The 26,322-nt window shown below is 59.8% G+C and overlaps 2 protein-coding genes across 8 annotated transcripts; both read right to left on the reverse strand.

Moving 5' to 3' along the window:
* Positions 1-3,675: 3,675 nt before the first annotated feature.
* TPD52L2 (TPD52 like 2) lies at positions 3,676-21,682 on the reverse strand. Of its 7 annotated transcripts, XM_080813347.1 has the most exons (9): positions 21,501-21,682; positions 18,884-19,029; positions 16,870-17,018; positions 16,134-16,193; positions 11,040-11,141; positions 7,882-7,908; positions 6,912-6,953; positions 5,785-5,833; positions 3,682-5,215 (listed from the first exon to the last, which is right to left on the reverse strand). In XM_080813347.1, the coding sequence occupies exons 1-9, from the start codon at positions 21,517-21,519 to the stop codon at positions 5,120-5,122; spliced, it is 690 nt and encodes a 229-aa protein (XP_080669473.1). In that variant the 5' UTR covers positions 21,520-21,682; the 3' UTR covers positions 3,682-5,119. The 7 variants fall into 7 exon arrangements, with proteins under 7 accessions (XP_080669476.1, XP_080669473.1, XP_080669474.1 ...); XM_080813348.1 differs by lacking the exon at positions 6,912-6,953; XM_080813349.1 differs by lacking the exon at positions 16,134-16,193 and having other exon boundaries at positions 21,501-21,640.
* A 1,809-nt stretch (positions 21,683-23,491) lies between these two features.
* ABHD16B (abhydrolase domain containing 16B) lies at positions 23,492-24,904 on the reverse strand (the record flags this gene model as incomplete). The annotated part of the gene is made up of 1 exon (XM_080814648.1): positions 23,492-24,904. One exon carries the CDS (start codon positions 24,902-24,904, stop codon positions 23,492-23,494), a length of 1,413 nt encoding a protein of 470 aa, XP_080670774.1.
* Positions 24,905-26,322: the final 1,418 nt, after the last annotated feature.

Genomic DNA, 26,322 nt, shown 5'->3' on the forward strand with positions numbered 1-26,322 from the left:
GCGCACGCTCCCAGAGCGCCGGGCTCGGGGGCGGGGGTGAGGGAGGCCCCGCCCATATGGGGGCGGAGCTGAAACGGACAGCCGCGGAGGTCCCGAAACGCCTTCCGTGGGAGGAGCCTCGAACGACAGCCCAGGGGCGGAGCCCCAAGTGACAGCCCGGGAACGGAAGTCCCGGGAGCCGCGGGCAGAGCGCGCTCCGCGGCGCCGGAAGCGCCTCCCGCCCGGCAGGGGCGGGGCCGAGGGGCGGGGCGGGGCCGAGGGGCGGGGCCTCCCGCCGGCGCGGACAGGTGCTGCGGTGAGCCCCGGGAGGGGAGGAGTGCGGGGCCTGGTGCCGCCGCCGGGCTTGCTCAGCGCCACAGTGAGACTGATAACGTGGAACCGCCCTCGTCCGGCGGGAGAGGACCGGAGGCCGACGCCCGCCTTCCGCGGACCGCCGTGAGGGACCGGCGTTTGCTCTTCCCGGGAGCTCAGGGACAGGACCCCTTCCCGCCCCGCCGTCCGACCTCCCTCCAGAATCGCCTTCCAGCAGCGGCGTGGACGAGCGGGAGGACCGACGTCCACTCACGTCCCCCTATCCAGGCAGGGCTCCCGCGCATCCTGGCGACCACCCGGGAGGGCCGCCCGCCCGCCCCCTTTCGCCGTCACTCCCTGTAACCGGAAACGGTTCTGCCGGTCCCCGGTGCCTGCTCGGCGGCGGCTCGGCTGGCGCGGGCCGGTTTCAGCCAGAACGCACCGCACGCCTCTCGTCGCTGCTTCCGCCTCCTCGCTTCCACTCCTGCCCGCGTTCCTGCTCCGCGTTCCGGAGCGGAGTCGTCTTCTAGAAACCTGAGGACATCCGGGGTCCCGAAGACACCGGAGTAAAATCCAGGCTCTTTGCCAACAAGCCCTGACCCCCGGCTGCCTCTGCCCTCTTCTTACACCCCCTGCCATCGTGCTGGCTGCGAGGGGCCGAGAGCCCAGGAAGTGTCCCGGTAGTCAGTCCACCGCAACACCAAGCAGGCAGTAGGAAAAGGCCAGATTAACACTGCCTCCTCGAGAGGAGGAAGGATCCCAGGACAGAATCACAGGAGGAAGGAGAGAATAAAACGGACCTGGTACCAGGACCAGACTGAAGCTGTGTTCAGCCTGTGAGCCAGGCCTTAATGAGTCTCCCCCACCCCCACCTTGACCTAGTAGTTCCACTTTAGGGATATCCTTCCTAAAAAAATGTTCCCAGATACAGAAAAAGTTTTATGCTCTTGATGGTGTTTCTTATAATAGTGAAAACAAAAACCTGCCCAACTATACAAGTGAGCACACTCAAATGCAACAGTATAGTTTTGTGGGTTTTTTTTTTTAAGATTTTATTTATTTATTTGACAGAGATCACAAGTAGGCAGAGAGGCAGAGAGAGAGGAGGAAGCAGGCTCCCCGCTGAGCAGAGAGCCCGATGCAAGGCTCGATCCCAGGACCCTGAGATCATGACCTGAGCCGAAGGCAGAGGCTTAACCAACTAAGCCACCCAGGTGCCCCACAAGTGTGTTTTTAAATAAGCAACCCAACCTGTTTGGATAAAGTAAGACAGAAAAGGTACCTGTGAAATGCTGACAGTGGCTGTAGTCAGCCCCTGTGCTGTCCATGCCCCTTGATCAGGTGAGACAGACCTCGTTATCCTCACCCTGAGACAAGGGAACTGAGGCCTGGGAGGAGGTGCTACTGCTACTCTCCAACAGCAGCTCCTCCCAGCAGTGCCCTTGCTCCTTCCCGCCCCACCACTTGCTGCCATCCTCCAGGCCCTCAAAGCTCACCTCACACAAGTCCCTTAGGTAGAGCAATACCTTGTCTTCCTCCACAAATGGAATTGCAAAGCCCTTCAGGGCTGGGTCCACATCAGATTCCTCTATCTCACAAGGCCCCCCAGACTCTTACCCACAGAGTATTTGAATATTAACACATGAAGACTACGTGGGGCACCTCGGTGACTCAGTTGGTTAAGCATCTTTTTTTTTTTAAAAAGATTTTATTTATCCACCTGACAGAGATCACAAGCAGGCAGAGAGGCAGGCAGAGAGAGAGGGGTAAGCAAGCTCCCCGCCGAGCAGAGCCTGATGCGGGGCTCGAGTCCCAGGATCCCGCCCGGGACCATGACCCAAGCCCAAGGCAGAGGCTTAACCCACTGAGCCACCCAGGCGCCCCTAAGCATCTGACTCTTGTTCTCAGCTCAGGTTTTGATCTCAGGGTCTTGAGTTCAAACCCCACATTGCGACACCCAGTGTGGAGCCTACTTTTTTTAAAAAGGTGGGGAGAGAAAGAAAAAGTAAAGAAAAACACCCCTCCCAACCCCAAGAAAACCCCATGGAACCCATTCCCAAAGTAAATGAAGGTAAATGTGCTTTTCACCCTTCGTACCGGCTGATTGTTGCACTGGACTGCTGTGCAGGGTGTGCGGCTCATACACATGAAGTAACTAGGCTTCCCTGCTATTTTTTTCTGGGGCAAGCCTGCTCTCTGATCCCAAAGGGAAGTCTGATGCTCCCAGTGGAAGTGCTGACCACCAGGAACACCCACGACAGCAGGAATGGACACATCCGGAGCACCAGGCCAGCAGAAAGGGGCTCTCCCTTAGGGGTGTGTGTGGCTAGCACCACAAAGCATAGCATTAAGGGAAAGCAGAGCACAGAACACTGTGCTTATGAATAAGGGGAAAGGAATGAGAATACACATTCTTACTTGCTCACCTTTTCATGTAGAAATGTAGGATGAACACGTAATGAGTCATCACAGGGACTGGGTGGTTCAGGTACCCACTATCTCAGGTCCTGGGATCAGCCCCGCCATCCAGCTCCCTGCTCATTGGTGAGTCTGCTTCTCCGTCTGCCCCCTTCCCCGACTCGTGTTGTCTTTCAAATAAATAAAATCTTAAAAAGAGAAAGGGTCCTCACAGAGGGCAGGCAGGCCACGGGTGGGGAACCAGAGCCTGTTTCTGAGCACGCGCTGGACCCGCTTGTTCATCTCGCAGACCCCGCGCTAACAAAGGAGTCGTCGAACCGCGCTCGGGCCGCTCAGTCGGCACCCCCGCACTCACCGAGGCCTCCCATAGCAGCTGACCCACTTGCAGACCCTGCTGACCAGAGCCTGCCGGCCCCACTTCGTCTGCGCCACCGTAATTCAGGAGCGCTGCCCTTGACGGTTGGCTCGTTTGCTCAAGGCTGCCCTTTACCTTTGTTCACAGGGTACGGGGGCGGGGGGGCTGTAAGGACGGGACTCTCTTATGACACCCGCAGCCCACTCAGTGGCCGCCTTCCGCCTGAAGGAGACTCTGCACCTGAGGGATTCATGTGGCTTTCCTGTCCCTCACCGCTCAGGCGTAAGGGCAGCGAATTCGATGCTCGCAAGCCCAACCCCTCAACGGGGCAAATGTGGCCGGCCAACAGCCTCTCTGGGGCCTGGCCTCTAGCTGCCGACCCCGACCCCGCCTGTAAGCCGGCTGGCTCCTTCTCGCCCTCCCTATGCCGCTTCCTCAGACACCCCACGGACCCGTCACCACAACACTGTCTTCACTCACGGGACTGAAGAGCTTCACCTGCTTCCCGGCTGCCTCTCCCTCTCCCGGGAGCGCGGGCCCAAGGCAGCCGGACCCCAGCGGGTTTATCTGCCACTCCTCTGACCTTCACGAATGAAGAGAGACGCACCACACAAGCTCACATGGGTTCTTCCCCAAAGGAATGCTTTATTGACAAATTCCCCATCATCCGCTTTAAGGAAAAGCCGAATCAGTCGCTACACTTGTGTCCTGCTTTCTCACCGCACCCCATCCGTGATTCCAACCCTGAAGAAAAAACACCGAATGCTGCTCTTCCCATGGCGCCAGCGCGGACCGCAGTCCACCCAGGGTGTCTGAAGCGACCAGCGGACACTCGGCTTACCAGAGGACACCACGGTCTACTGGAGTGGACTCTGCGCGTGCACAGGTGCGCTCTCGGCCTGCTGGGAGCCAGTAAGGCACGGAGCTGCCCCTCCAGACACGCCCCATGCGTGGGGCCCTGACCACAAGGCTGCTGGGGTGTGGCAGCTTCAGAATGGGAATGAGATCTTTGTAGCTCCTGAGAAAAGGCGAGAGCAGAGTCCCAGCCGACCCGATGCAGGGCCCGTCTGCTTCTCACTTGTCCCCAGGGTGCAGCAAATGGGCATGCTGGAGCCGAGCCGTCGGTGGAGGGTGCTGGCTTCTGCTCCTCCTGCCCACCCCTACCTCCACCCCCAGAGGCCCAGAGCCCTCTGGCCGGCAGGAGCCACCCCGGTCCTTGAGGAGAGAGAAGCAAGCTTCATATTCTGGAATGCAGTGCATCAGCTGAACAAAACACACCAGCGGTCCAAGCATGCTGCCCTTCGGGCGAGACGCAGAAGTCTATATAACGCTCAAAACCCACTGAGGAACCCTTATTTTCATATAAAAAACATTATAAACAAATAAAGCATATTGCGATGTAAGGCTTGTATTTCAGCTTGAGTCCAAAGAAATAGTGTTTTCTAACGGAGACTAAAGCTGCTTTGCTTGGCTTAAATTTTCGAAAAATTCACTGCATTTAAAAAATAAAGAATTTGCTTTTGTTAAAGCTAGATCATTAGTGTAAGAATTAGGCGGCTGTTGATAACCAGTTTCTTGCTGAAGGGTTTCAAAAAATGGAGAGTTTTCTCATTTAGCATTTGAAATAAAAACTGAAGATCAGAGGACTTTCTGGACGAATCTTTCTTCTGCAGATTCCTTCTATAACTCACGAAAGGGGAAGCTGAGGAAATACCACTTATTTTAGGCTTATCACTCTCCCGTTCCTTCCACGTTCTCGCGAACTAACAAGACGGCCAAAGGGCCCATTGTCCTGTCTACTCCCTGCACCCCAGGAAGGACAGCACAGTGGTCTGCATCTACCAACTTCAGCGGAAAGCATCTGCGTACAAGACCGTGTTCTGTAGAACTCATGCGAACACAGCAGCCACGTCTACATGGGAATGGCAGGACCCTCCTCCAAGCCAGCTCGGTGCATCCCCCCGAGGTCTGACGGGCTGCTCCGCTGCAGTGTCGCGGCTGTGACGATGAGGGCGGGCTTGCACGTCTCCATGGCCGGGCAAAGCTGGGATGGGCTTAGAAAGGCGTGTGATCGGGCAGGGGCTTGGCGCCACTCCCGGTCGGGGAGGGCAGGTTCTCAGTGCCATTCTCTCTGCCACCTACAACCTTAGACTACAGACGGGGAGAAAAAAATTGAGAAAAAAAAATAATAAAACCTGAGACAGAGCACACAATGCTGGCACACGCTAGGCCTTGCTGGGAGCCCCAGCTGTTCAGCTCTCTACAAAGTCTACACCACGTTAACACCAATGGGCGATAAAGAGGAACAAATCCCCGACACGGGCAACAGGCTGGCAGTATCTCTGGGGGTTTAGGCTGTGTAGAAAGAGCAAATCTTCAAAGGCTCCACGCTACACGGTTCCAATCCTAGGACATTCTGGCAATGACAAGTCATCAAAACGGAGAACAGATGAGCGGTGGTGGGGGCAGGGCTAGAAGAAGGTGAGCACCAGGAAGGGCCGTTGTGGGGATGACACCGCTCTCCACCACGACTGTACCACTGTCCTGTCCCGGTGGTGCTACTGCGGAACGTGATCACTGGGGAAACTGTGGAAAAGGTACAAGGACCCTCTGCGTTAGTTTCTGTCACCGCACCTGAGTCTGCGGTGCCCAAGTACATTCACGTAAAGGACGCATCATGCCCCGCCCCAACGAGCCAAGTGAATGGTCCAGAGAGTTACCTTTATGTTCCCAACTCGGTCTTCAAACGACTTGAAGGTGGCAGAATTCCTTTAAAGAGAAAGAGAAGACGTCAGTGTAGGGAGCAAGCGGCTGTGCGGCCCCCCTCAATCTACAGGGCTCAGGGTCAGGGCCAGCCTCCAGAAAGACCCCCAACTGCATCCTGAGACATTAAAAACGGGACACGCCAAAAGGGAGGGGGGCACGTGCCCCGAACATGGCCCCGATAAGGTCATTCTGGAGGCCTCCAGGTCAGAGAAGGCCAGCCACAGCCGCCCACTGCAAGAAGAGAAGACCCGCACGCCGCCAGCAGGTGAATCCCCGACTTCACACGGGCAAACCGCAGACCCCTCGCCTGGGCAGTGGGTGGGATGTGGGACACGTTTCTGCTGTACCCTAAATACACACTGATGTACCACACAGATGTCATAAAAAGTCCCAGGTGTTCCTGACACAAATCTCTCACAGAAGTCCAGCAAAGGAAAACTGAGGACAATTCTGGAACAAGGGAGCGAGGACGCAGCAGAGGAAGAGAAAGCAGGCGGGCCCCAGCCCCACCCAGCACCCTTTCCACAACCACCTCCAGCTTCTCTGGCTCAGCTCCTCCCAGTACCTCGCGCCCCTCGGGGCAGCCTGGCAAGGACCCCCAGCCACAGCAGAGTGTCCTGTAACAGGGACGGTGGCTCTGCGGCTGCCCCACCATGGAGAACACACCCGTAGGAGGTTTCAGGAACAGGCCACGGCTCTGGGTGTTCTGAGGAGACCAGGACTCCCCTCCAGATGCAGATGAAAGTTTCCGTAATAGGCCTAGAGGGACCTCAAGCCACCTGGCTGCCATGTATGTGTAGGATTCTCTCTGCCCCCCACCCCCGCGGCCCAGCCCCATGGGCAGCCCTGGACGGTTTCGGATGGGAGCCCATTTGGTACAACGCTCTCCTCTGGGCCTCACGCCCACTAGCTCTTTAGCCTAGAAGGGATCTTTGCCACCCCTGGCCCACAGGAGGCTGCCAGGGGAAGACAGTCCTTGGCTCAGGCATCTGGGAAGTGTGAGGCTGACCGGCAGGACTCACCCACGCCCACCCAGCTCCCACTCGGGCTCTGAGAGCTCCGGGGCACGAGCGCACGTTACCTCATGGCCGGCATACTTATCGAGTGGCGGATTGAAGAGCTGCTACTCGGAAGCATGGCAGAAGCAGAGAAGGAAGCAGGAGTTAACATAGGAACGAGACTGGCCATCACCACGCCCATCAGCTCGTCCACACAGAAACCCGCCTTTGCAGGGTCGGTGAGCTCTGGCCACAGCACACAGATGGGCTCCCCACACCAGGAGGAACACTTAACCCCAGGCTCCTCCCCCTGGCCTCCAAAGCTGCCCCAGAGATGGGACAATGCTAAGGGAGAACTTTAAAATAGGAAACTAAGAAGACCTAGGCCTGGGCCTTCAAAACCCTTTCGGCACAAACCACTATCAGACGTCCTTACTTGACCTCACAGCAAGTGAAGGGACTTTTTGGTAAAAGAGAAACAAGCAGGTCGAGAAAGCAAAAATATTTACAACCACATGTTGTTCTGGATTTGGGTTCCAGGCCTGCGAGCTGGATGACTGTGTGACGGGGCAGCAGCGCTGGCGTCGGGCTAGAAAAGCACGACCGAATCAGCACGGAGCGAGGGCCACTCGGAGGGGTCCCAGAGCTGCTCACCGCTCTCACGGGATAAGCGGGACCATCTCAACTCACAGGGACGAGACCGCTTCTCAGAGGGAGAAGAACACGGGAGCCGGCATTTTGGAAAAAGCAGCTCTGGCCGCAAGAGCGAGAGGGTCAGCACGACCCTGCCGCACGAGTAGGTCTCCCCTCAGGAGTCCGCACAGGTGGGGGCTGCAGGACGAGCTCGGTGAGGCCGGGCCGCGGGCTGGCGAGGAGTCGCACGGTCACAGCCCGAGGAGTGCCAGGAGCTCGCCGGCGGCGGAACGGCAGGCGCCCCCCCCCCCACCTCCCGGCCCCGTGCCTCTTCCAGCGCAGCCTCCCCGGGCCAGCCAGACGCCACCCAGCCCTGCATCCAGAGAAGAACCTCCCAGGGGTGACGTCCAGCGGCCTTACCTGAAGGAGTGTGAAAACGGACGAGCCCTGAAAGGTGGCAGCAGGAGGAGAAGAAATGCAGTGTTAGGAAAGGGAGGCCAGGGTCCACCCCCGTCCCTCCATCAAGTTCCGGGAGGCCACGCAGGGACCCCCATGACCACCCCCAGTCCTCACACCACCAGGGAGAGCAGGACGTGCACCCTGTCTCCTCCCCCCAAGCCCCAAGTCCGTGACAGGCACATGACCACACCTCCATGACCCCACCTGGGTCACAGACGAGGCACCCGCGTGTTTGTGACTCTATCTGGAGTTAGAGGGAAGAACCCACAAAGAGCAAGCAGGGCAGAGGTGTGAGGTGTGCTGAGGGATCGCCCTCAGGGCCTGCGTGTGCCATTCCCCAGAACCCAGGTCAGCCAGGCTCCGCGGACAATCTCCACGGCAACAGACCAGCCCGCCCTCTCCACTGGCCGCAGCCAGACCAGAGCGCGCACGCGCTGCGACAGGACTTGGGACACCCCCAGGGCCGAGTGCCTTGCACTCTGGCTCCACCGGGACCACAGACAGGTTCCAACCCAAAAACACACATGGGCAAAGGCGACACAGCCACATCTTCCTCGATGCAGCCGGGCCCACCACCTCTTACCCCCAACGTGGACATCATCTCCAAAGCAACACAGCCACGTGGGTGGGCAGCAAGCCTGCCATCTCCAGGTGGAAGGAGCAGGAGTCTGAGGGTTAGGGGAGGCACAAGCCTTCACAGGTCACCCAGACAGAGAGACCCACCCCTGCTTGAACCCAAATCCAGCTCTCCCCCAGCTGGCCACCTCGTGCCCCAGGGCACGCAAAAAGCCTCAGGCCAGGGCTGCTCCCGGATAGGCCCATGGAAGACACCGAGGACACCGATGTGGGACAAACGTCTGACACACATGCACTTCCCCACACCTCATTTCTGTCCTCAAGAAGTGGTAAACTCTGAGCCTCAGCTCCAAACTAGGGAGGCTAATGGGCCGTGGCCTCAGAAAGCACCTGAGACAACACAGTAAGGAAGGAGCGGACACATCGAGGTGCCAGACTTCACCGCGTCCCTGAAAACACAGCAGAATAAAACCAAAGAGCCCCAAGGTGAGGCACAGCAGCAAACGGGACAGTCCCTCTGGGCATGTGGAATAGGACCGGGTCCCTCCCGCCAGCCGGCCCGTGCGTGTGAAACACGGTGCTAATGCGACGCACAGGGAGGCTGGGCATGTGACCCGAGGCGACAGGCCACGGGTCGGTCAGCAGCGAATGCCGGTTCCTGGCGCCGAGAGCAGAATGAAGGAACAGACGCAGAGGTGAGCCGGAGTGGCCCGCGGCAGCCTCACCGCAGCCGCTCCCAGCAGCGCCAACGCTCTGCGCGCACTCGACCGTGAGTGGGGACACGTGAGAGCAGCGCCCAAAGTGACAGGGGACACACTTAGTGAGCACGTAAGGCAGGCAGCGAAGACGCTCACTGCCTCCCTCAAGGGCTGTTACCAGCCTAGCACTCTAAGCAAAGAACAGGCACGACCCGACACACGGCTTGCTCCGTGGCGTGAGGACGGCGCGCCGTGAGTCCGCAGCCCTCCCTGGGAGCGAGGCCCGGCCCCCAGTGGCGTGCGATCAGTCTGTCCCAGGCTTACCACAGCAGGTATCCCAGAGTGCAGCGGCGACGGCGTCCCATCTAATTTCAAATGAGATTCGTTACGGGCACACACCCACGCAGTATCAGCCGGTTTCTGTGAAGCCCATGGGGCAGCTGCCACAGACCCTCCCTGCTGTCAGCTCGGAGCCATGGCAGGTAGGGCCCGAGTCATCACAGCCACTGTGGACAGGCCTGTGTCTACAGGCTGACCCAAGAGGACCCCCAGCCATACCACAGCCACTCAGGAGCCGGACCACAGCCCCCACTGTGGGCATGTGAACTCCTCAAGCACAGAGGAGACACACAGACCATGTACTGACTGTTCAGAGTCTCCGAATGTTTGAAATTTTTCAAAATAAAAATCGGAGGGGTCTAATTCCATCAAACAAACAGAAGGTGGGCACGGCCCTGGGCAGAAGCCGAGGGGGGAGGCTCTGTACCTTCACCCCTGGCTGTGCGGCCAGCACGCAGCCCCCACCTTGAGGCCCCACAAGGCAACTGGCGGGCCTGTGAGGGGAGGAAATGCCTAACCTAAGCAGGCAGGGAGGCAGCCCACCCGAGGGTAAGAGGGGAGCAGCTACCGAGTGGGACGGAGCTCCGATGCTGCCCTCAGCACACCAAGCCCACAGGCATCACCACACTGTGTTTCTCCACTGTGAGAAGACAGAGGCCTCAGCACGGGCTGGGGCCGCCGGGAGGCGTTCCCTGAAATCCCGAAGTGAGGGGACCGGGGCTGCGTGTGGGTCAGGGGCCAGGGCAGGGCTGGGCGGTAATGAAGCACTCCACACGGCTGCTGGCCAGTGCGCGCTTCGCTCTAACCATCCCGAGAAGGACGCCTTGCCAAAGGCAAACGAGGCGGTGGCCGAGCCAGGATTCACACCGTGGCCTCAGGCCCCAGGGTCCAATCCCCTCAGTTCAGTGCAGCGTAGCTAGAGACATGGCAGGTGCAGCCCCGGAGCCCGGACCAGGGAAGGCTGGGTGAGCCACAGCCACCAGGCTGCGCGTGGGTGCTGCCCCGTGTGCTCAGAGGCCCCTCTGATGGCCGTGCAGGTCTCCTCAGCTCTGGGGGAGACCACTCAGCCGGGGCCCCTGGCACACAGCCGCACACGCTCTGTGATCTGGGCCAGGCAAACACTCCAAGGCAACAACACGCTTCCCCCACCCCACCCCACTGGCCGGCCTGCCCAGAGTGACGCCCCACCCTGACACTAACACCAAACGGGGGCCACCTTCCCTCTGAGGAACTTCAGTGGGAAGCACCCGCCTCCACAGATCCCAAGCGTTAGAAGTTACCCAGAAGAAACAACGACCTCCTCCCCCAAGAAACACAGAGATGGCAAAGAGGCAGCCCACAGAAAAGGGACCATGCACCGACTAGTCCAAGCTGGTGAGCCCACATCTGTGGGTCCAAGGGGCCCCGAGGGGCATGCATCTGAGCCGTAGGCCCATAAAGAGCCCCCAGCAGCTCTAAAACCCCTAAACCTTCACCTGACTTGCCCACACGACTAGAGCATCTCACCTCATGTCCCCGAGCTTTCTGCTAATGGCGGAGCCCACGGTGGACAGGGCAGCTGACGTCTTCTGTCCCGCCTGGGAGAGAGTTTCTTGAGTCTTCTTGTAGCTGAGAAGAAATACCAGTTGAACGAACCCAGAAGAAGGAGCAGTCACCAACCGTAAGCCAAGGACACCAAGTGCCCAGAGTGTGCCCAAAAGAAGGAGAGAGGAGCCGTTAGTGAGCACGTGCCTGGCCCACCAGGGAGGGGACTGACCACAGGGACAGAAGCGGCACAGCCAGGTCTCAACCTCCCAGATCTGAAACAACAGTTTTCTGACCTCATCCTGCCTCACCTAAGACTCAGGTGCCCACTTGCCCTGTCTCTCAGCACGCTGAGTGTCTGCCTCCTGCCGTGAAGACAGCCCTACAGGGGCCCTGGGTCTGGGACAGAAAACAGAAAAACCCCCTTGTTCTGTTAATCTGGGAAGCTTCTTATGTCCAAACTCCACCACGCCCACGGCGGGGGGGGGGGGGGGCAGGACGCACTTGACAGTGTGGACACGAAGCCCCCCGTCCCGTGCTGTCTCACAACACCCTTTCGGCGCCGCAGGACCTACATCTCAGGCCACCGTTCACAGCGCCTAGGGGAGCCTTCGATCACAGAACAGACCACCCTTTCCGTGCCCTCCTGCCCCATCCACCTGCACGCAGGTTCGTCCCAGACCTCAATATCCGTGTGATGGCCACGGAGAAGGCACGGACACCGCTGGGCCACCTGGAGAGCTAATACGTGGTCCTGCCAGCCCTTGTCCACCTGGCGCCATGGACAACAGATACCGCCGCCTGAAGCCAAAGGCTCATTTCTGGCCAAGCAAGCAGCCCTTAAGAAATGGCTTGTGATGGGGGCGCCTGGGTGGCTCGTGGGTTAAAGTCTCTGCCTTCAGCTCGGGTCATGATCCCAGGGTCCTGGGATCGAGCCCCGCATCGGGCTCTCTGCTCAGCAGGGAGCCTGCTTCCTCCCTTCTCTCTCTCTGCCTGCCTCTCTGCCTACTTGTGATCTGTCTGTCAAATAAATAAATAAAATCTTTTAAAAAAAAGAAAGAAAGAAAGAAAGAAATGGCTTGTGATGGCCGGGCTCTCAGGACGCCAGCCTATTCTCTGAAATCACTTTCTCAGGGCTCTTTGGTGTCCCCAGGTCATGGGGGAAGGTCAAACAGCACCCACCTCAGGTCCTCGAAGTCCTCCCCCATCCACACAGTGCCATCTGCAGGACGCCCCACTGGGAGTGCCTGCTGCCCCCCTCCCTCTCCTCCCTCCTGACCACACTAGGTGGGGTTCTGCCATGACCCCCCGACGCCACCCCATCTTGGGGGGGGGTGTCCAGCCTTGCACACTCCTGGGTGGGCCTCCCTCAACTTGGCAGGCACTCTTCACAGCACCGTGGGGCCTCAGGCTTCTCTGGTGCCCAGCAGGGCTCAGGACTCAGAACATGCGCTTTCTAGCCAGTGAGTTTGAAAACATGTTGAAGTCACTAGAACAGTGAGTTTATCTTAGTTTCCAAGAAGGTTCACGAATCCCAAAACACAGTGATAATGGAGAAAAAATAATCTAAAACCTTTCCTGTGAGGGCACCTGGGTGGCTCAGTGGTTAAGCATCTGCCTTCAGCTCAGGTCATAATCCCAGGACCTGGGACTGAGCCCTGCGTTGGGCTTCCTGCTCAGCGGGGAACCTGCTTCTGTCTCTCTCTCTCTACCCCTCCCCATTGCTCGCTCTCTTTCTTCCAAATAAATAAAATCTTTAAAAATTTTTTTTTAAGATTTTATTTATTTATTTGACAGACAGAGATCACAAGTAGGCACAGAGAGGGAGAGGGGGAAGCAGGCTCCCCGCTGAGCGGGGAGCCCGATGTGGGGCTCGATCCCAGGACCCCGGGACCATGACCTGAGCCGAAGGCAGAGGCCTTAACCCACTGAGCCACCCAGGTGCCCCTAAAAATTTTTTAAATAAAATAAAATAAAATCTTTCTTGTAAGATTTGCTCTGGATTTCCTGAAGGCATTAATAACAAAAACCTCTAATTCTGAATCCAACCTTCAGCAAAATCTGACTACCAGAAATCCCGCCCCCCCCACCCCGCCCGAGACAGAAACGTTCACAGAACTGAGCATGAATGGAAACAAACTCCAAGCAGGAATGCGGGAGCCCATCCAGCTCCGTGGCTGGGATGCGGACAGGCCACCCAGCAGAGGGGCCGACCACAGCTGGTTCCCACTACGAGAAACCCAAGTGCACCCGCTCCTTGCGGGAGAGCGTCCACACATGCAGCTGTAACCCTCCAAGGCGCCTTCCCACCTGAGGGAGCCTAAGCCGGGAGCCACCACCTGCACCATACTTTGTCTCAGGGTCAGCGGGACTGTGGCAATAAAGGGCTCTGGAACCTTCTCTGGGGTCCTTACCTTACAGTAAGCCTTTGGGCCCCCTAACCCTCACGCCCAGCTGGCGAACTGCTTTCATGTCAAAATGAGTTAGACAGGTTACCTGCCAGACACAGGCTGGGAGGCACGGTTGTTATTTGTAAAGCACTAAGCATAAAGTAACTAACGGCACGAGCTATTTAGTTTCAGAAACGCAAATTCAGAAAACATCTTCCAGCCATCTCTCGTGAACCAACGAATACGTAAGACCCCGTGACCCTGTCTGTGGCAGCGAGAGAGTCTGAAGCAGAGGCTTGAAGGCAGAGTCTCCACAGGATCTCTGTGCCCGCAGGGAAGCTGCAGTTGGAGGGACGACAAGCCTGGCTGCGGCCTGTCGGTGACGAGCAGATCCTGAGGGGACGCAGATGGGAGCCGGCCACCAGACGCCAGACAGCAGGGACCCTCGCGATGGGCCACTGCGATGGGCAGCACCCCTGCTGGAGACTCAACAGGGTGGAAGGAGGGCTCACGAGCGACTCCTTCAGAGACGGGAACCCCCAAACCAGGGCAGATGCAGATGTGGAAGCCACGCTCAGGCGGAGACAGGGCTGGGGGCCGAGTCCGAGTCTGGACGCAGGTAACTCGGGCCCAGACGTGCTCAACAGTGCTAGACTGAGCCACCCTGGCCAGCACCCCTTGGAGAATCACTCCTACCTTTTGGAAACCAGAAGCGTAGAATCCCAACAAACACCAGGCTCCCCGCCATCAGCCAGGGTGCGGCACCTGCAGGGGGTGCCCGCTCCGGGATCTTCCCTTGGGGGCTGCTCCCACTTCCAACTCCGGGGGGGCCTGACCGCAGAGAAGCTTACAGCACCCCAACCGCAGTGAGAGTCCAGTGAGACCCACGCCGGGTCCTCCACACCGGGCCCTCCTGCTGGGGGGCTGCGAACTACAAAGACTCAAACCTGCACCGCAGGGCGCCCCCTCACACCGGGAAGGAGGAGCCGGACAAGCTGACACCATCTACATCTGTGCTTTCTGTCGCGCACAACCAAAGGACTCAACGTGCCAACCAGTGGCCATGGAGTTCATCTGGTGCCGCACCCACACGACTTCAGCTCTGTCTCCCAGCAGACAGAGCCCGGGGAGGCGCCCGCGTCACAGCCAAGAGAAGACAGGACGAGAGCACCAACACTGCCTCTGCCCAGCACGGCCTCATGACAGTCAGCTTGGCAGGCACACAAGTGTATGGTCGACAGGGATCCCTCGGGGGCAGTCATACCCCACCAGTGGCCTCCCACAGCGATGACCAGCCAGGCACCTTCGCCCCAGAGAGCGCAGAGCAGCCAACGTTTTTAGTCACCCCACCCCAAGCTGGATCACCGCCCCCTGGGCTGTCCCTGCAGAAATGCTCCAGCCCCCCGAGCTTCACTGTGCCAACTCTTCCACCAGCACAACTGGGGGTGAGGCCTCAAGGGAACGGCCGCCACCTGCGAGGTGCCTGGGAAGGGCCATCCCACCGGCCACTTCCATGCCCAGAGCCACAGGCTTCTCAGAGGAGTCAGCGACGTAACTATCTGAAACAGCACCGTAGCGACCTCACGCCACCTGGTGTTACAAACGGCACCAAAGTCCCCTAAGGCTCTTTTTGGGTTAAGTCCGCACCATGAGCCTGCCTGGCACCCAAAGTGCACAGGTGACAGCTGCCGTCCCAGCCTGGAGAGCACCGGCAGCGTGGAGCAGGCATCGTCCGACACAGCCCCGAAGACACAGCACGCAGGGTGTGGCCGGGACTGCTCTCACACCAAACCGCACAAACGGCGGGACCCGCCAGAGCACCCTGGCGCCCAGCCCCCCCGGGGACACCAAGCTGCCGAGACCCGGAGCACAGAGCCAGCTGACCCGGAAGCCCAGGCGCCGTGAGGACCAGCTCTGTAACAACCGCTCCCTTCCAGGCAGATCGAAGGCCTGTCCGCCAAGCTCTCTGGGAGACACCACAGCACTTCCCCCTCGACAAGAGACAGAAAAGAATCCCAGAGAGCCATGATCTTATAACGTGACCCCGCTCAGTTCAAAGGAATTAGAATCAGACTGGAGCACAGGTAACAGAAGTGCTATTACCTCGTGTAAAGATCTCAGATAAAACACAGCTTTGACAGACATGAACACCCATCTGTGTCGTTTCCTACTCTGCTCATATTCTGCGTGGCTGAGAGCTCGGTGCCCCTCAGACCAAAGCGACCCCAAGACCCCACCAGCACGGCCCGTATGGCAGTCCTCACTCAAGAACCCCCTCAGCGGGAGCTCCGTCTGCAGGGCAGAGAAGACCAAAACAAGCCCCGGATCACCATCGGCATCAGCCCAGATGGTGCGTAGCCACGCTGCCCGCTCGCACGGCTGAGGGGCGCCTACCAGCCGGGGGTGCCACGCAAGCCCCGCCAGGCCTCTCCTCTAAGGGACGCGCCCGTGCCAGCCAGATGGAGGTTTTCAGTGCAGTCTGTTGCCGAGCCATTTCCTCCAGCGACTGCACCCATTTCATGAGAGTTTTACTTTCATTTGTGTTTAGGTAAAATTATATTAAAAATAAAATACCCCCGAACACTAAAATTAGGTTTGTGCAAAGTGCGCACAGCCTCCCTGTCCCTAAAAGGAGCGTCAAGAGGAAGAGGAGGAGGAGAGAAGCGCTGACGGCAGAGGCACTCACAGGTCTGACTGGGTCACTTTCTCATTCCACTCTCCAAGTTTCTCAGAAGTTTTCACATAGCTAAAAACAGAAAGTCTGTGGTAAATTATTTAGAACAATTATTTTAACTAAGGTTTCGAACACAGGTGAAATCCCATGGAACACGGAAGAGGGCTGGATAGCAGGAATGGCGGGTCTCCAGCCTGCCTGAGAACGGGGTCTGCCCCTCCTCTCAGCACCTGCTTGAGGCCAGGTGAGGCCCATGGCAGAACCGACCAGTCCTTTTCCTATCATGCCGATCCGACCCTGGATGATACATTTCAGAAGAGCCATGTAGCTACACTTCCCAAGTTCCGAGAGCTGAGTCCCATCTGGTCAGAGGTCTTGGGGTTGTGACCACGTCCTGCTCATGAGGACTCGAGTTTGCTTCAGCAGATGGGGGATCATAGAAAAATCAGTCTCATTAAGGACCTAATGAGCTTTCTCTCACATTTGGACCCTGAAATATATTCTTCTCAATTTCTGCTCGGACAACTAGCTAGTGTATCCACCTGCCTTCCTCTAAAAACATGTGGACTCTAAGCTCTTCCCATACATACCAGCTGCGAGGTCAAGGACTCAGAGCCTCTGGCTGGCTTCTAGCACACAGGCATACTGAGTCCCCTAGGACTTAACCTCCCATTGACACGGCAAGGGCACCGATCTGGTGAACGCCCTTTGACCGTCAGGGGCACCTCTGCCACAGGCAGGTACCTACGCGTTAGAGACCTGCACGTCATGCCAGCTCCTGGACAGGTTCTGCTTCAGGCCCTCCAAGGCAGAGAGGCCCAGCTTCCTTTTCAGCTCTGCACAGTGCCTCTCCTTGGCTGCCAGGACCTGGCGCAAAGTGACAATTTCCTCTTCCACCTATGAAAGCACACAGTTGGTTAGCTACCGCTACTGCGGGAAGTGACGAACACCCCCCCCCCCACACACACACACACGCTGCAATGAGAGGTTCTCAGAATTACGGACAGACCTTCCGTTTACAGAAACATAACTCGTCTTAGGAACAGAGTCTGTGTCACGCAACCGTTCTGTTTTCGTCTGGTACTAGCACCCCAGCTCCTTCGGAAGACTGTCCCATCCCCCCAAGTCAAGTGGTTCTGGTGGAGCTACCAAGCACTGTGCCCACCCATGGATCACCAAGCAAGGCCTGTCAGAGCTCTCCCCTGGGACTGGGCACAGCTGTCAGAAGAGACAGGCCCCTCTCCCTCCAGGCTCTGAGTCTGGGCCCAGAAGCTAGGACTGCCGGCAGCCAGGCCCCATCTGCACTGGGAAGGAAGTGGGGCTGACAGACAGACAGATGGATGGCCAAAGACCCGGGTAAGAGAGCAACAGCCTTGCGACCACGTGTATGTTCCTGAGGTTTGCTCCAGGCCTTGGGAAAGGCAGCCACCTGAGCCAAAAGTAAATTCTCTTTTGTGCTTAAGGTAGTGTGAATTGGGTAACAGAAGGAATCCTGACAATAAAGACCTGAACCTTCTCGGGCCCTCAATAAAAAAGGATGCGACCCGAAAAAGCAGTGTCCTCTAGAACGTAACAGCTCCAGAGGTCTGTTTTCAACTGCTGTGTTGATAGCTGCCCTGAGGAAAAAAAAAATTCCTTCTCTTAGAAAAAGGGATGGTTTGGAGTAAGATAATAAAAAGTAGCTCAGAGCCCTTACACCACTAGGTTTTCCATCAGAAGAGAGTTGAAACGGGAAATAGCTTACGAACAGGGTCATCTAAGGCCAGACTGCTACCAGTTACTCCAGCAGTAACAACCAGTGACTAGAACATTCCACACACAGTGTGACCACCGACAGAGCTCGAGGGTGTGCAATCCAGCCATCTTGGAGTAAGTGCACACTGAGAATTTTAAGTGACACTGAGCTTCTCCACTCCACAGCTCAGCTCTGAAATGACCTAGTGCAAAACACGAGCCTGGCCGCACTACCTGCGGTGAGTCCCTAACCTTCCCTTGGCTCAGAAACAGCTGCACACACTCCCCCGTGATCTCACACCTGGTCGTGGGCTGAGCTCCCTAACCTTCCCTCGGCTCAGAAGCAGCTGCAGGTTCTCCCCTGACCTGAGACCTGGTCGTGGGCTGAGGCTTATCTGCACAGCAAGCTCTTTTTGGACTCAGGATGCATCAACACAGGTTCATCTCTGGAGACTGAGCAGGGCTGTGACAGGCAGCGCATCAGCTTCTGCCTGATCGGAGGCTACACTCGGATATTAGCAAATTCATGATGCCAGACTGTGAATCCCAAGTGAGTCACCGTTAGATTCTGCATCACACAGTAAAAAGAAATGTTCCTGGCAGCTGCTATGAGTAGAAATTATACTTGGAGATTTTGGCTTTTAATTACCATCTCCTCTTAAAAGATTCACTTTAAAAAGATCACATGAAGCACTTTTTTACAGAGGTAGTATCTTTAAAAGGAAAATGGAGATCTATGGACAGATAAATTTGTGGAGTCTGGAAACTATCAAGTGTTAATTCCAACAAAGAAACTCCCCGTAGATGGCGGGCTCAGAGCAGCTGTCCAGTGTAGACACTCTCCTCATAGACTCCCTATGGGATGCCAAGCACACACAAAGCCGCCACAGAGAGCGGTCTCTGTGGGACTCTGGGAACGACCTCCCAGGGCAATTTCCACAGAGCACACCTAGCCCTATGGCCCCCTCAGGCTAATGAGGGGGCGTGAACTCATGGTCCCCCCAAGACAGACGGCCAAGACACAGCACCTTTGCAAGCTCAGCCCTAAGCTCCTCCTCCTCAGCCTCAGTCAGACCCTCGACAGCAGGAGTCTGGGCAGCCACCGCTGTGTCGACAGGGACATCTGTCATGGAGTCGGACAGCAGACCTTTGTTAGGAGAATTCAGGTTGATATCTGCCAGAGACAAATAAGGTCAGAAAGTGTCAATGAGAAGTTACAGAAAGGGGCGCCTGGGTGGCTCAGTTGTTAAGCGTCTCCCTTAGGCTCAGGTCATGATCCCAGAGTTCTGGGATAGTGTCCTGCACTGGGCTCCTTGCTCAGCAGTAAGCCTGCTTCTCCCTCGCCCACTCCTCCTGTTGGTGGTTCCCTCTCTTGCCGTCTGTCAAACAAATCTTAAAAAAAAAAAAAAAAAAGAAGTTACAGAGAAGTAGATAGGGAAGAGGTCTCCACCAAGGAAGAAAGCAAGGGCGAGAGGACGGGGTACGGGGCACTGGAGGGGGACTGTGGAGAGAACCAACACCTCTTCTCTGACAGGTTCTGCGGGGATGGTTTCGCCATCAGGCTGAGGGCGTCTCAGGCCACCCAAGGTGCTTCTGCAGGGCATGAGAAAGGCTGGCACAAGGCAGCCAGACCCTAACTCTGCCTCCCCCTATGACAGTGCATGCTCCGGAGACAGGAACCTTTGCCACAAACAAAGCAGTCTGCCCTAACGGATCTTCCAATTTTTAGAGCAAAGAAACTTAATACAGCTGTAAACACAACAGGCACCACCTCCAACCAAACGATCTGCAGAGCACACGCTAAAATTACACACAAGGAGCACATGCTGGTCATCCAGCCCCGGCAGGGAGTCAGCAAAACAAAATACCCCACAGCCTGTGCTGGACCCTCATTCCACAGCAACATGCAGCCAGGCGCAGAGAAAACACTGCTTCCGCCCCTCCTCGACACCCAGATCAGGCTCCAATTCCTAGAGTCACCATTTTCTTTCTGAATTAAAAGCATCCTTCTGTCTGCGCTAAAAGCTGACAAGATCCCGCACAAGGAAACACGGGTCTGCTTTAGTTCCTCCCAGCTGCAAACCCACGGCTGCCCTGCAGCACACACAGTCCGCACGCGCCACGAAAGCAGGCTCTGCACGGTGTCCAGCACGTTTAAAAGTAAAGGCCTGGGGCACCTCACGGGCTCGGTCCGAGGAGCATGCGGCTTTTGATCTCGGGATCACGAGTTCAAGCCCCGCAAGTAGAGGGTACTTAAATAAAGGAGTGAGCTTTTTAATCAGTAAGTAAAACAAACATAAAGTCACAAAAGTGGAAAGAAGGTGAAGCGTCTTCTGCTGCGGATGTTTCTCCGTGGCGGAAGTCCTAGAATCTGCTAAGAACGGACGCTCCATTTAGCTTATTCCCCTCACATGCCCCACACGGCGGGAGGTCAGCTGTTCCCTGTCCCTGGCGCTGCGCAAAGCACGTCTGCGTTTTAAGCAACGGAGGTCAACCCGCACGACTCGACCGCATCAACTCCACCCGCTACACTGAACCTCCTCAAATTAGCTAAATGCCTTGCCTTCCCCATAACCTTTCTCTTCTCTTAAAAAACACCAGTGACCGCTCTCGGACGGAGCCCACAGAAATGACGCCCCGACAGAGACTGGGCGCTTGCCAACCACGCCGAGGCCAGACACGGTCACCCCGCGAGGCAGGACCTCAGCACACGAAGGGCCCAGAGAGTGGGGTGGAGGCACAGCCCGGGAGCAGACCCCTCCGGGTGAGCCCCGCTCTCCAGCACTGCACGACCGTCCGCACGCGGGTCATGCAAGGGACCCCCTCGAGGGGTTATTCTGGGAAAGAGAACAGGCCCGGCGTGCGCCCGGCGCACAGTCCGCGCTCAGCCCGCACGCCCACCGGTCTCACGTCGGCGCACCGAACTCAGACGTGCGAGCCGAACCGCGGGAAGGCCCCCAGCTTACCGGGGCTCGGGCTCCGCGCGCTCGACCACTCTGCGAGCAGAAAGGCCTCCGGAACGCACCGGAGCCCACGCATTCCGACCCGGGCGGCCCACGAACCAGGCCCGCCGTCATCCGCGCGGCCCTCTGGACGCCGGAGCTCGGCCTCCCTTCCCCACAGCCCCGGAACGGAAGGCGACGGGAACCCCCTCTCACGACTGCGACCCGGCCCACGCCACACCGCCGGTGCCGGCTCCAACAGCTCCGGGGCGTCCGCTCTGGAAACGGGCCTGGAGCGCGCGCTGCGCGCCCTTTCCCCCTTGAGACGACCGCTACGTCGCCCGAGCTGCGAGCAGCGCTGCCACCCAAGGGGCGCCGCACCGCGCGCGAAGGTGGCTCCAGCGCGCCTCCCTCCCCGGGAGAGGCCGCAGCGCGTCGGCCCACGTCCTCGTGCAGGTGGCCTGTCCGAGGGCCCCGCGTGGGGACGGAGGCCGGCCGACTAGGCGGGCGCCGGGCGGGGGCACGAAACCCGAAACGCTGGGGACGGGGAGAAGCTTCCGGGGAGCGGGTCCTCCGAGCGGCCGAGCCGGGGGCGGACGACGCACGCCACGGCCCTCGGAGGCTGCGAGGCCCGGCGCCCGGCAGCTGGAGGAGCCACGCGCGGGCGCAGGCGGAGGAGCGGAGGCGCCGAGCCCGCGGGTACCTTGGCCTGCGGAGTCCATGTTCAGGCCGCACGGGGGTCGGGGCGGGGGCCTGCGGCGCTGCGGAGCCGAGCGGGCCGCACCGGGACTCGCTCGCCGCGTACACAGCAGTCAGCGGAACCGCCTCGGCCACCGCGGCAGCGCGTAATCAGCGACGCGACGTCCCACTTCCGCTTCGACGCGCGCCCCGCCTTCATCCCGCCCCCACCAACGGTGTCCAATGAGGGCGCTGTTCGGCCCAGCCCCTATTAGCCGCCCCGGTCTGATTGGCCGAGGCTGCGGACGAGGCCGGAAAGGGCGGCCGGGCTCCGAGGGAATCCCTCCCACGTCGGCTCCACCAGCGAGACTCCCAGGTAGGAAGGTCCGGGGGAGTCCGGGGAAGGCGGGAAGTGGGAGGACCGTCCAACATGGCGCTGCGGAGGCGTGGGGGTGGCCCCGTCGGAGATGCCGAGGTGTCGGGCGCGGCCGAGGAGTGCCGGGCTGAGGCGCCGCCCAGACCGCCTGCGACCCCTCCGAGGCCGGACCCCGGCTGCGGGATTAGCTTCTCGCGCAGCTGCTTCTCTTTCCCCCGAAGTCCTCCCTCTTCACGGGGACTCTTCGTTCCGTCGCGTGGGGCCGACGCAGGGAAAGGCGCGTCCGCGACTCGTCCCGGCCCGAGGCCTCCCGGTCCGCGCTCGCGCGCCGCGCCCCGCGGGGCTCCTTCGTCCCCGCTCACGCGGCGCGGGGAGCCAGGCGGAGCCCCCACTTTGCACGTGAGGACACCGAGGTGGCAGTCGTGTGTCCGCGACCCTCCGCCGGCCAGGGGCGTCCCGCCAGCGCGGGAGCAAGAGTCGGCCGGGCTTCTCCACGCGCCGGTGTGCGAGCGCGAGGCAACCCGGCTTCGCTGGAACAAGCCCCCAGACCCCCTCGCTGGGTCCTCGGGGCCACTGCAGGCAGCTGCTCGGATGGTGCTCAGACCCTTCAGGATCTGACCCTGCTGGGCCGCACTCCCCCGCTCCAGCCAAGCCTCCCTCGGCAGGGAAGCCCCTTCCTTAACCCGGAGAGCTCCTCCCCGGGAGCAGCCCAGAGCTCACCTGGGCACCGGCGTCCTCCGGGCGCGCCCCTGCCTGGCTCTGGCCGGCCCTGCGCCCGGTGCACTCCGGTGCACTCCGGTGCTGCCGGTGACGTGTCTGCCCCACTCGGCTTCTCCGAGTTTTTCCAGTTTCCTGCGCAGCCCGCCCCCCCGCCCCGCCCCAGGCGAGCCCCAGTCCCCGCTTCATGCAGTTCGCGGCAGGTGGTAGAGGAGCGGCTGCATTACAGGGGGCGGCGGAGGGCCTGTCCCTCATTCTGGAGTACACCCTTGAGCCAGGAGCAATGCCCGCCCGGGTCTGGCTCAAGGGGATGCCGAGCAAGTGACGGTCGGTCCGTGCCGGCGGGTCTGCTGCCCACACGGACATGCCCCTGTGAGTCCCTGTCACTCCGAGTGTTGTCCTTGCCTGCAGAAGCCAGGCGGGTGGAGGTGCAGAGGGGACCCTATAAAGAGCCCGGCGTCACACTCCTGGTCGGGTCTGGCTGCTAAGACCTGCTTGATAAGCTTCCAGGGCTAGCGTTCCTTCACAGGTAGGGGTGACTTGTCCAGAGCCAGAGCCGTCCTGTACCCCGGGCCGGGTTAAGAGCACCTGCTGGGGTCCCACAGCCCGTGTTCCCACCATCCTTTTGAGGTGATCAAGGCGCCCATCACACGGTGTTGCCATAAACTGGGTCTGCATTCTCTTTGGGAGCAGCCTGGAATCCACAAGTGTTTGAGGGAGAAACGGAAGGAAGGAAGGAGGAAACGCCCCGGAGAGCGAGCGCACCGGTTCCCTGTGTTCTGCCTCGCCCTCCCTCAGACACCAGGTCGGGATCCCCAGGCAGGGCCAGCTTTACTGGTTTCGGGTGCGGGGAGGGTAAGGACCGGAGGCCCTGGAGGGGCGCAAAGGCACCAAGCGCTTGCCAGCAGCTGCAGGGCCGAGGGCTACAACCTCCAGGGCAGCTGGAAGTCCTCGGGTTCCAGCGGACTGCAGTGAGTCGCCTCCACATTCCTGAGGTGTTTGCGAGCCAGGAACAGCGCGAGCTGCCGGCGCCGCCGCGGGCTCAGGCCCTGCCCCACCAGCCAGGGGAAGGAGAGCCCGTGCGGGCCCCAGGCCGGCTCGTCCTCCCGCTCGTCCTCGCAGCGCGCGTGGTAGGAGCGCAGCAGGGCCAGGCACCACTCGTCGTCCACGCGGTAGCGCGCGTAGAAGGCGGCCTCCTGCGCCCGGCTGCCGGCGCGGAGCCAGCGCGTCACCACCGCGAGGCCCTCCCGCGCCATCACGACCGGGTAGCGGTGCCGCAGCAGACGCAGGAGCAGCTCGTTGCCGCGGTTGCCCTCCACGTCGCTGGACGGCAGGGGGCGCAGGTGGCCCGAGGTGCTGACCACGTCGTCCTGCGTGCGCCGCAGCAGCAGCACGGGCCCCGGGTAGCGGCACAGCTGCTCCGCCACGTTGAGGTTGAAGTGCTCGCGCACGGTGCGCACCACGAGGCCCTTCCAGCTGTGGGGCATGACCTTCAGGGCCAGCGGCACGAGGTCGTCAAAGGTGGCGTCGAGCACCAGCGCACCGAGCTCCGGGTATGTCATGGTGGCCCAGGTGGCCGTGAAGCCCCCGATGGACCAGCCATAGACCACCACGTGCGCGGGCGGGAAGTGAAGGCGGTGCAGCGCGTACTTGACCACCACGTCCACCGCGTTGGCGTCATGCTGCGGGAATGGCGCGCCCGTGCTGCCCCCGAAGCCCGGGTGGTTCCAGCCCAGCACCGAGTAGCCAGCCTCCAGGGGCGCCGACAGGCAGCCCATCTCGTAGAAGCCGGCGTTGCCTTCGCAGCAGATGACGAGGCGCAGGCCGCGGCCGTGGCTGCCCGGGTGCTGGCGGCGATCCATGAACATGGTGTCGATCTCATTGCCGTCACAGGCCACCAGCTTGGCGCGCCGGCCGCGGTAGCGCTCCACGAGGCGCTCTTGGCCCTGCTGCAGCAGCGGCAGCAGCGCCCGGGTCATCAGGAACATGGAGCCCGGGTACACGAGCCAGCGGCCCAGCGAGTGGGCCAGCGCGTAGCTGGCGAGCTGGCCCGGCAGCTCGCGGATCTGCTGCAGGAGGCACTGCGCCTGACTGCGCACCCCGCGCAGCGGTCGCCCTGGCGCGTCCCCGCCCAGAGCCGCGCCCCGCAGCAGCCACACGCCGGCCACGGCCGCGGCGCACGTCAGCGCGCGGTGACCGCTGCCTCCCCCGCCGGCGGCGCGCACGTCATCCCAGCGGAAGTCCACGGGCCAGCTGCGGAAGTTGTAGGTGTAGTGGGCGGTCAGGTAGATCTTGAACACGTGCACCAGCGCCTTCACGAAGCAAACGACACACATGGGCGTCGAGGCTACGGGGCGCCCCGCGCGAGCCGTAACGCCCAGTCGCCAGGCCGGGGTCACGGCGGCAGGCCCAGGCGCGGCCCCGCGGGCGGCTGCAGGGGTGAGCGCCGCGCAGAGCTGTCTCGGGACATGCCTCTTCAGGGCTTGGCCCTAATGGCCTTTGTGACCTGGGCCTTCCAGGATCCAGAGGAGGCGGCTTGTGCCTGGCGAGGGCTGGCTTTGTGAGTCATTGTTGCTGGGGAAAGAGGCAACACCCGGTGATGGCCGCACAAAGGGTTCCCAGGCGGTGGACCTCAAGTTCTACCCCGCCCCCAGGACTCAAGCCTAGGGACTCCGCCCCAGCCACACCCTCCCCGGACCCTTCTCTGCCTGCCCCTCCTCCCCGGGCCCTACTTCACCTGCCTTCCATCACACCTTGGCCGGCAACCACCGCTCCCCGCCCGCCTTAACTGAAGGTGGACGGACAGGCTGGAACATCTACTGCCTTCACCTCTTCCTGGTCAGAAGCCAGGGTCTCACTGGGAGAAACGCACGGCTTCCCGTGGACTTGACCTAAGTAAGCTTGCTGTGGATCTCTTTCCCACTTGGTGAGGTACCCACATGGGTGGGAAAGGGAGCCAGGAGCAGGAAGAAGCAGCTGTCTGGATCAGGCTGTGTGACAGTTTGCAACGACATGGGAGTCTCCTGAAGAAGACTGGGAGTAGCAGTTCCCTGTCCGCGGCCCCTGCTAGGTGGTGGTGCCTCCAGACCTCCCAGTGCAAGGTGGGGCAGCCCAGAAATTCCAATATGCTTTATCAGCCTAGGGGAGAAACTGAGTCTGGCCCGTGGGCTGCTGTTGGAGCAGCGAAGGCACTGTGTGCTCATGGCCTTGCCCTACCACCACCACCTTTCTTCCCAGGGGAGGGGGTGAGCTCGGGCTGGAAACCCCCCACCTGTTCTGGATCCTCTTTCCACTGGTGCCAACAGAGGCAGTGACCTCCAGGTAGGTCCTGCCTGGCCAGTGTTCCTCATTTTTGGCCCTTGGCCAAGCCCCTCCTCCCCACTCGTCACTCAAACCACACCACAAACTGTACCTTCCTCTTTTCTGGAGAGCTTTGGTAGGTTCCTCTTTTTCCCAGATCCTGGAGAGGGGCAGCCCACCTGAGGGCAAAGGGGGCAGGGTTACAGCCAGGGAAGAGCTGGGCTCTGAGGGCTCATTCAACAGTTGCCTGGAACTGAAACAGGGAGTTTAGCAAACCTAGCCAGACCCTTGGATCCCCAGACCTGCCTCAGAGACCCAGAGCGTTCTGGGAAGTCTGGGAGGGGAGCTCCAGGCTCCTGCAAGCCTTCTCTGTATCTGAGTCCACTGTCAGCCCAGTCAGCCCCCACCAGGTTTGGGAAGCAGAGCTGGGGACTGTTAGGGTCCTTAGGGGTTA

Source organism: Martes martes, assembly GCF_963455335.1.
Source record: "Martes martes genome assembly, chromosome: 9".
Lineage (NCBI taxonomy): Eukaryota > Metazoa > Chordata > Mammalia > Carnivora > Mustelidae > Martes > Martes martes.